General features: G+C 36.4%; 1 protein-coding gene across 1 annotated transcript; it reads right to left on the reverse strand.

Annotated features, from left to right (window-relative positions):
* Positions 1-214: 214 nt before the first annotated feature.
* On the reverse strand, positions 215-9,377 carry LOC126793783 (uncharacterized protein At4g17910). The gene is made up of 16 exons (XM_050520406.1): positions 9,264-9,377; positions 9,105-9,168; positions 8,950-8,998; positions 5,730-5,848; positions 5,381-5,454; positions 5,114-5,189; positions 4,926-5,015; positions 4,412-4,485; positions 4,071-4,158; positions 3,258-3,384; positions 3,075-3,179; positions 2,338-2,467; positions 2,188-2,239; positions 2,058-2,102; positions 560-658; positions 215-477 (listed from the first exon to the last, which is right to left on the reverse strand). The coding sequence occupies exons 1-16, from the start codon at positions 9,311-9,313 to the stop codon at positions 325-327; spliced, it is 1,395 nt and encodes a 464-aa protein (XP_050376363.1). The 5' UTR covers positions 9,314-9,377; the 3' UTR covers positions 215-324.
* Positions 9,378-10,231: the final 854 nt, after the last annotated feature.

Genomic DNA, 10,231 nt, shown 5'->3' on the forward strand with positions numbered 1-10,231 from the left:
GCCTAATTTTGCTGGCCAGCGATGATCTGGAGGATGAGGACCATTTTCTCTGGTGATGGAACAAATCTGATGAATTCCCTTACGGAACTAGAGCAATTATAAAGAACACGTAAAATCTAACACCCATATTTGCTTTCACCAACCTTGTCTGAAGAGGGACAGGAGGTATATGATCTGAAAATCAGTGTAACGTACCTCGGGTCTGTATTAGGGGGTCAGGAAACACAATGCTAACAAAGGTGGAATTACGTTCATGGTGTAGAAATTCTTTACGATTTCATTATGTGCGTCCTTGACAAAATTGATTAATAACTACAAGCTGCCCTACCAAAATTTAAATCGGATGCCGCAAAAGTCTAGCAATCCAGGAATGAAAGTTAACATGAATGCGTAGGCAATCATTACAGAAAGTGCTTTGACTGAAGATGCAAACAGGGTATCCACCAAAAAGTTTACCAGACCTGTAAGCAAATTTGCCTGAAACGGAAAAATAAAATTATATTCTGAGCAAGAGATTAAAGCTAACAGATGTTGTTACAGTACACATATATTAGTTTACCAGAAGAAATATCGCTAGCAAATTGCGGTTATATGCTTCTTCAATTGTTGATGTTTTGGTTGCAGGGAGATCATCAGAGACCAGACCTATTGCCAGACCCTGAAAGATGGATGGCAATTTGTTAAAAGGATAAATCTGATTCTCAAAGTGAGTCTCAACGCAGGAGATTTACAATATTGAATGAAAGAGACTTTATCTATCTTCAGCATTCTATATATATATCCAGAGTGAAGCTTCACTCTGAAATTACAGAGTGAAGTTTCAATTTTGGCACACTTTTTGGTCAAATTTTTTCACCATAAGTGATTCAATATTTAGGTATGTTATTCAAGATCATCTCCACAAAGTTTCATCTAATTTGACAATTGTTTGTGTTTTCAAAATTGAGATTTACACAAACAGTTCACGTTGAACAGTTTTAATTCATTCATTGATTTAATCTAATTTCAATACCTTAACGATGTCCGAATTAGATGAAATTTTGTAGAGATGATCTTGAATAACATACTTCAATATTGAATCACTTATGCTGAAAACATTTGACCGAAAAGTGTGTCAAAATTGGAACTTCACTCTGTAATTTCAGAGTGAAGCTTCACTCTGGATAGAGACTGTATATATATATATATAGGAGAATTTTCAGGTGCGGCCGTCTGTACCTTACGTAAGGTACGGATTCTCCGATTCTGGCGACGACAGGCTGCAACGGCGGCGCGGACCATGACAACCGCACTCCCCACCTCTCGGCGGTCCCGTCTGTGCCAGTCAGAGCTCCATCGGCGACCCATGGCGGCTAGAATCGCGAGGTTGCCGATTGAGCTCCGACCGGCACAGACGGGAGGTGGGTAGTGCGGCTGTGCTGGTCCGCCGCGCCGTTGCGGCCTGCCGTCGCCGGATTCGGGACGTCCGCACCTGAAACGGCCTGTATATATATATATATATTTTTTTTTTTTCAGTTGAGGAGCACCAAAGATAAACAGAAAAAGAATGACAAATACGACCACCCCAAAGAGTAAGGAATGGTTAATCATTAACATTTACAGGAACTTAAATTTCACAATGGATGACCCTCTTTTTGTTCCATATCTTTGGCAATATATGTTGCAATTCAACTCAGTTTCCCAGACCCCTTCAGCTAATATTTTCAGACCCTAGGAAGGCATAGATAGATCTATCTACTCACTCAAATAACCCTAGCACAATAATAAATGCCAATCAACCAGCAATCCACTACTTAAGTTCGTCCAACTACTCAAAAGTCCAAGACACCAGGACAATAACACTTGTAATACAAATTCTGTTATGTTTTATTAAACCATATTCCCCTCCCCACCCATGATGGGGCTTGAACACATGACCTCCCGAATGAGAAGTCAGTTGTCTTACCACCCCAGCAAACACATGCACCCCAAAACAGTACAAAGTTCATATTCAAGAAAAACGTAGTCAATGGCATTGAAACTATTCCAGCTAAATCAAAGGAGGAAAAGGGAATAACCTGTAGATTTACAGCCAATACCAGTGTAACATATGGAAGGTTGCACTGCATTAATAGTGTATTTACTCAGTTTCCTCACAATTAGTATTCATTATTCAAACACTTTAAGTAAAGATAAAAGTATAAGTACCGATCTACGGGAAACTCGCTCGACATAGTTATCTGCAACCAAAGTTACTAGCCTGAAATGAAAAAGACTCAAAAGAGAATCAATCACCAGACACACAAAAGAATCAATTACCAACAGGAGTTTGACGATATGTCTTGGCATAGAGAATACCAAAACAGAAGTGATAGTATTGCGGCTCTATTCCTTGTCCATTTCTTGCTACTCGTTGTCGCAGAGGAATGGTTACTGAAAAACAGAAAATTCCCCACCTGGACACCAAAAAGGTACATGCTCCAATATCCTGGAACAGTATTTGACACAACAGTTTTATAAATCTGCACTCATAACCGTTGTTTTTGAAAGCATTCATATAAACCATGGTGTTGCCAAACAGCTGAACCACAAGCTGCTCCTAGAATCAATTACTACCTCCCCCCAACCAAAAAGGAAAAAGGAAAATGGCAAATGTATGATAGAGATCGCACATCCTAGAATATATCTGGTCTGCTCGTCATAACACCATCAACGCTATGTATAATGACCAAGAGATGAGATGTCAATCATTGAGCTGTTTAATCCTAACGAAAATTAATATATAAATGGAATGTGCTACAATGTTTACTTTTCGGAATGACTTGATATACTACAATATTCACCAGCATCCAACCTATGCTGATTTATGTCCAAGATAAAGTTTATACATTTCATCACTATTTTAGTCTGAAATCAAGAGATTTATTAGTGACAAAGATATGACTTGAATGTTATATTAGTAATGAGGTTCTATTCATCAGTAGAAAAAGTACAGAGTTTCTAAAATAAATGTCCATATCTCAACTTGGTTGGAAAGTCAAAATTAAAGAGAGCATAGTTCAATATACAAGATATTAAACTTTAAGAACTCTTACCAAATATGCTAAACAATCCCTCCTTATTTTGGCTAATTATATCACTTCCCCTTTCATTAGACAGCAGATACATGTTCAACCCCTGCACCAACCAACCCTCGTAACCTGAAGGAGAGAAATCCAGGAAAGCTTATAAGAAGGTATTCCAAAGGCATTGCTTAAACAATGTTACCAAAAGTATACCTACTAGAATTAGTGCACCGAGAATTCCAGAATATTGTGCGGGCACATTGATTATGGATGTAAGAAATGATATGGCAGCCATTGTGAAAAAGAAATTCCAGTGTACTCCATATTCAGCTGCATGAACCTAGATATAACTCATAAGAACAAATCAGCATAAGAAAACAGACACATAACAAGCTTGCAGAATACGGAAAAAGAATGCAGAGGAATTAAAAGTTTGTATAACAGTTTATTAATCAAAATAAAATAATAGTTGACCAAAACCACACACAAATTAGAGTACATTTTATGTGTCATCAGTGTCTAAATACAATGCAACAGAACAGACACTCATAGTTGTGATTATTTTTTTATTCTAAATGGGCTAGGTTGAACATTGGACATGGTCACAATGCCATTACGAACTGGAGCTGCTATTTCCACCCAGAGCTATTATGTTTCAAAAGCCTGAACCTCAAAGTTCAAGTCTGGTTGTAACCATTTTTCATTTCCATTGCTGGAGAAATGATCATCATAGTATGACTGAACAGCATCAAAATCAGTCACAGTTGATATTTTACCATATTATGTAGGGAGTAGGGACAAGTCAAATAGTTCCCCCTTCATTTACGTTACATTTAAAGACCTTTGTTTTTTTTTTTTTAACGAAAGACCTTTGTTTACACAATCAGAATTTGCAGCAAGAGACTCTAGTTCCAATAGACATGATACAACTCAGAAAACTACAATTACATGTTCATAACATGTGAATTGCTACCTAATTATTCAGCATATATCTGTTATCCTAATGACAAGCTAACATCAACCTACCTGATAGTCTAGGCCAGCAGTAGAGTAAGTACGAGCAAACCCAAGGATGATTAATGGAGTAGTAGATTTTATTGCAGCCTTCCATTTCCTGCAAGTGCACAACAAACACCAATCACCTACATGCCATATATTCACTACCACAGGAGGAACTGCTGTGCTTTATTGATATAATATAATATCCCATCATGTAGACAGCAAAAAGAGTAAATGAATATATAATTGGAGAGAGAGAGGGAGAGAGAGAGAGAGAGAGAGAGAGAGAGAGAGAGCGAGAGAGAGAGCGAGAGCCATCATAATTAGATTTAAAAGTACAACAATATTAAAAATTATAAATGACTCACGCCCATGATAGATTTCGTGCTTGCCGAGACACAAATGAGTTTATCACAACAAATGAGCCAACCCCAAGATCCATCTGACAGATCCAACAGTCAAAACATTTTCATTAAAAGTCCATAATCTCTTTTCATCAATGAGTATACTCTCATGTACAAGATATTTATGCTTAAAACAAGAACTGCACCTCCAAGAAGATAGAACATCACAAGAATACACACATTGAATAAGGCAATCTAAGTCACAGAAGGGAAGATACATTTAATACTAGACACAAATCACATTATACACATTCTGTGTGCATGTTTAATTTTTCAAACGAATTTATTAAAATAATCACTGGAGAAAAGGAGTTGAGGGTCCGCCCCCCCTATAAACTAGAGATGAGACTAAACAAATTCTAGCCAAATCCAAGACACAAGAAGTTACAGAGAACATAATTCAACAAGTTAAAGGAAAAAAAACAGCACTTAAAAGTTAAAACTAAAATATAATAGAATATCACTTGTAGATTCTTACCCAGCTAGTACCATAAGTCTCAGTCTTAGCATATCTTCTAGGAAAAATTGTGAAGTCAACGGCCAAGATGCATATGCATGTCAGCATCATCTGCAGGAATAAGTTGTTCACACATGAAACCTGAAAATAATGCAGTAAAATCTAATCGAACTGACATAAACTATACAGACCAAAGTGAGACGGCATACCGTTGCAACCCTATGTGATGTTATGAGTTTCCTAACAGATTCTGGTTCTTCTTTCAAAGTAGAAAAGGTGCCGCAACTGTATTCAAGAGCAAGCAAACGAGTGTCGGATACTATAGGGAAAGCCATGTGTATTGAGAATCTTTCAATCATGAAAATATCTAAGAGTATTGAATTCTGCCACATGAATGACCTCCCCCCATTAAAATGGTACACCAACAAACATCAGATGATATGCTGTCCTACAAAGTGTGATCTAGTATACTGTACCTTCTGGCTGCCACGCTGAATACAACTATCAATATCAGCAACGTTGCCCAAATATACATCCATTCTGCTAAAACCTGTAATGAGTTATAATCAAATTAAATAAACTAGGTACATCCATACAGAAGAATTTAAGTTTAACATAGAAGATTCAAATAAGAAAAAGAACATAAAAATAGACACCAAGAACATGAGCAAAGACATTGATTCCAGAAGCTTGAAGATGAAAGGCAAAAAGATATAGAATCTGAATACAACCAATGGTTGAAAACAAAAACCTGACATTACTCAGACAAATAAACGCCTAGGGCGTACATAGTATTCTTTTTAACTCGAGTCAAACGACACTTACAGTGAAAAATAAGACGAAGGGAACCATAATGAATAGAAAATCCACAGCCAGTGCAGCCATGTAAGCCTGCCAACTGTTAGCACCGACTTGTGCATCATCATTCTTCTTCGATGTCACAACTACGTTATACGAATCATACACGAATTAATTCACAAAAAATATACATATTAGCTGCATTAATTCACAAAAAATATACATCTTCGATGGCCTTATGCTGATGAATAATAAAACTTAAGAAATTAAGATTTGTGTGATATTGCCAAACACAACCCAAATGAATATTAGACAATACAATAAAAAATATAGTGGTAGTGCAGACATAGCTAAAGCTGAGTCGCATAAGATTGCGAATTTTTCATATTATTTAGGAAGGTTGCGAGTCTCCAGCTGCTAAACTGATTTCATTCATACTAAATCTTTGTTTCTTAAGTCTCTGAACTGTCACGAAAGAATTTTCATATTCATACCTCAGCAGTCAGCACCAGAGCGTTTGTTCTAATTACACAACTTCAGGGAATATTTGGCTATTGAGGATTCATTGAGTCAGGAAGGCAAAACAACAACTTGAATTTCTTAGATGCAGTTCTTTTTTGTTTTTTCTTAGTTTTAGTTTTCAAAAATAAATAAATAAATAGGTAAAGTAAATGAATAGACGCAAGGAGGGAATTTCCGATTAAGCTGAGCAAAATGGTAGTCCAGGAGCCATTCTACAACCAAAGCGCAGCTGTACTAGAGCACTATAACCAAGCAAATCTGAAAAACTTAACAACTAACTCATTTGCCACCAAAATGTATCTAAAACCTGTCTATACAACAGTAAAGATGTATGAGAACATTAAGACCTTTCAGAGCCTTATAAACATAACTTTCTCAATCTATTTATTGAGGCTGAAACCAAACTTATGGACCTAAGTCTTCAATTTCCATGAGTCTCGTCTTCAGGATGAATCAAAAGTGACTGTCCCATTTCATTTTTTTCAATTACACAAATGCAGTCACTAAATTGCTACAGAACTCACTGTAGTAAAGCCCATTCAATTGCAGCACCTCCCCCAAAAAAGCTACCCAACATTTCTGAAACTCCCTAGGGTCAACTATAGCGAAACCATATAGCCCCTTTAATTTATCCTCAAAGGACTCTGAAACAACCCTATTTATCTCATTCTAGAAAGATGGCTACAAAAACATATCACTTGAGCCTCACTAATTAGCTATGTAGCACGGACACGTGTAACACCACACGTATTGCGTGTCCGACACGGACACGATACGCCTCGGATACGCTCAAATACGCCGGACACGCGTATGCTTGTTTGGATACATTTCGGACACGCGTATCCTTGCTTGGATACAATCTGGACACGCACATGCAATAAAATCACAAAATTGCACAGTGTGATTCGGACCTTGGTTACTCCAAGGAGATGTGAACTCCTTAGTCATTCCTCCTGAATTGTTTTTTTGTATATTGATGCACATTTTAATAGATATAGCTATCCAGATAGTTTAAAATTTATATTAATAAAAAAAATTCTTGAAAATTTATCAAAATCTATTTTTAGAAAGTCGGATTTTCCTCAAAAGTCAATATTTTAGTAATTGGTTTGAATCTTTGTTTAAATTTTTTTAATTAAGAAACTATATAACTTAGATTTCAATTTTTAATACCTATATATATTAAAATAATATTTAATTAATGTGTCAACCACGTGTCCGTGTCCAAAAACATTTTGATATGCTGTATCTACGTATCGAATCGTGTCTAATACGGACACTCGTGTCCGTGTCCGTGCTACTTAGCTAATTAGACTACAAAATATCAAGTGTTCCAAGCCCAGCCGCTTCTCCCTATACTTGTGTACAAGCTTGTACACAAAAACCTACCATATTATGTTCAATCCAACCGCAACTTTCAGATTCTGTTTGTAAACAACCCACTGAATTCCGAGTGAAATCACTCTTAGAAGTCCGAACATGGCAAAATCAATTGTTATGTCTGGGGAGATGACATGCTTAAAGAGACTATACTAAAAGATTGTACAAAGGGTGCTCCATAAAAGCCAATTGATTTAACTCCAGAGATATATATAATCTTAAAATCCCTTGGCTAGGTGGGATATTTACTGGGAGCATTAGGTAACCTTTTAGCGTTCCAGGTAAGCTCCACACCTGGGCAAGAACAAATATGACTGCACACTTGATTGATTATATGTATCATCATACTCAGGCATAGGTCGTCCATATTCATTAAGTCCAAACTTGAATTAAAATGATTGTTTCCTCTATACTTGGCATGTACCCGCCCTTCCAAGAGAATGGTTTTACCAGATGGCCATCACGAGAAGAGTAATGTAAGACCTACTTTAATGAGGGTCTTTCAAGAATATATGAAATGACCGGGCAAGTAAGATACCTCAGTTAACCATATCTAGAACAACATACACAATCTTGTTTCCAATTTTCTTTTAGTGCACAAGTATTAGACGAATACTAGAGACTAAAAACTTAAGTGGTTAGAAAAGGGGCTGAAATGTACGTCAAGTTAAATTCTCCTTCAAGCCCAGATCTATCCTGTACATGCAAAGGCATAGAAATGTACCAAATCATGGTGCACCCCACGCATTGCACGAAATAAAGAAGTGGGGAATGAAATATGGAGGTTTCAGAACCTCTGGCAGCCAAAAATCTGCTGCTATATATAACATAAATGTGAAGACTATAACATGGTAGTTAATTGGCACCAGTACGACAGTTGGGTGACAATCTATAAAACTTCATTACCAAACATCAAAAACTTATCTGTTGGCCTTCTAAGCTATTCATAAGAGACACGACACTCTAATACATGAACAAACACCTTAAGCCAGCCAACTAGGCATATTACATGGGGCTAAATCAAAACTTGAAGTGAAACGATATTTTACTTCAATGTCATAAGTCAATTTCTACCACACGGCCTAAGTCTCCAATCTTTATCCCTAAACACTCGAAAACAACAAAATCAACAAATAAACAGACCCAACATTCTGCTCATTTACCAGAAGAGACACGATGATCAATTAAAGCAAGTTCACAGCAACAAAACTGAAAACAATGGCAATGTGGCAGCAATAACAAAAAATTTCATGAAATATGCATGTCATAAATCTCCTACATTTCGATGAAACGATCAGAAAAAAAAAAGAAAAAAAAAGGAGAAACTTGATTGTAAAGAGTTTACCATCAGCAGGTCGCATGAAACCCATTAATCGCCGCACCAGGAACACAAGCTGAAAGCATCAAAAGTAAGATAGCATCAGATACATATATACACACATGAAAGTAAAGATGACATCTTTCTGAATGAAACTAGAAAAAATAATGAGAATGAATTACAGGGATTAGTGTGGTGATGACGGCGATTTCGAGCATGGAAGATCCAGTCAGATTGCTGACGAATCTGGAAAATTCAAATTGCGGTCAATAATGATAAGAGAAAAAGGATCAAACAACATCTATCGAAAAAGATGCGAGTTTGAGAGACAGAACAGTAACTCTTCTTTGAGACGTTTGTGTGGATTCAAAGACTTGGGAAAAGAATCCATGGTGGGTCGTCGAATGTAGAACGGAGCCAATCTGCAGAGGTTTGGTGATGTTCAGTTGGGATTGGGAAACGAGGAGGGAAATGAGAACTGCGTATCCGTGTCAGGTTAGTATATGTAGAACTGCCTACAGAGTCGACCAAGTATCGTCGGCAGAAGTGTGTATTACGAAAATTCCTATTTTCCGGACAATCCACAGGAAACATTACCTAGACCAATAAAAATAGGGTAAATTCCTCCTATGGTACCTGATGTTTGGCTACTTGGACAATTTGGTACCTGATGTATGAAACCGGACAATTTGGTACCTAAATTTTTCAAATTTAGGACATTTTGGTACCTCTATCAATTTTTACCATATTTTCAGGGTTATTTCTGTCATTCTAGTCCTAAACTCATTAAATTCACATTTTTCTTCATTTCTTCCTATAATTGCCTCTCTTTGGAGATAATTAAATTGATATATTTACTCCACTTAGCATCTACTTCGCATATATCGAAAATAAATTTTTTTCTTAATATACTTATTGTATCCTAATTATTTTCTGCAAAGGAAATAAATTGCCTTTATGCAATTGTAATTTTTATCAAAAAAATTTTAATTACTTATAATTAAGATTAATTTAGATTGATAGCTACATTATGAAAACTTATATACGTAAATCATCACAGATACTAAGTGGATGAGTTATCAAATTTTTAGTGATAACTTAGAGGCAATTTGGAGGTATTATAAAAAAAATGAAGTAAAGTTGAGATAAGATGACAGAAATAACCCTGAAAATATGGTCAAAATTGACATAAGTACCAAAATGGCCTAAATTTGAGAACTTTAGGTACCAAATTGTCCGGTTTCATACATCAGGTACCAAATTGTCCAAGTAGCCAAACATCAGGTACCATAGGAGGAATTTACCCAAT

Source organism: Argentina anserina, chromosome 5 (genome assembly GCF_933775445.1).
Source record: "Argentina anserina chromosome 5, drPotAnse1.1, whole genome shotgun sequence".
Classification (NCBI taxonomy): Eukaryota; Viridiplantae; Streptophyta; class Magnoliopsida; order Rosales; family Rosaceae; genus Argentina; species Argentina anserina.

What these genes read in the sequence shown, in the direction of transcription:
- LOC126793783 (XM_050520406.1), bottom strand. Translation starts at nt 9,313, where the DNA reads ATGGATTCTTTTCCCAAGTCTTTGAATCCACACAAACGTCTCAAAGAA. An exon ending in TTCAGCGTGGCAGCCAGAAG is followed by an intron (nt 5,190 to 5,380) that starts GTACAGTATACT and finishes TCTTGAATACAG; the next exon opens with TTGCGGCACCTTTTCTACTT. An exon ending in ATACTATCACTTCTGTTTTG is followed by an intron (nt 2,240 to 2,337) that starts GTATTCTCTATG and finishes TTTTCATTTCAG; the next exon opens with GCTAGTAACTTTGGTTGCAG.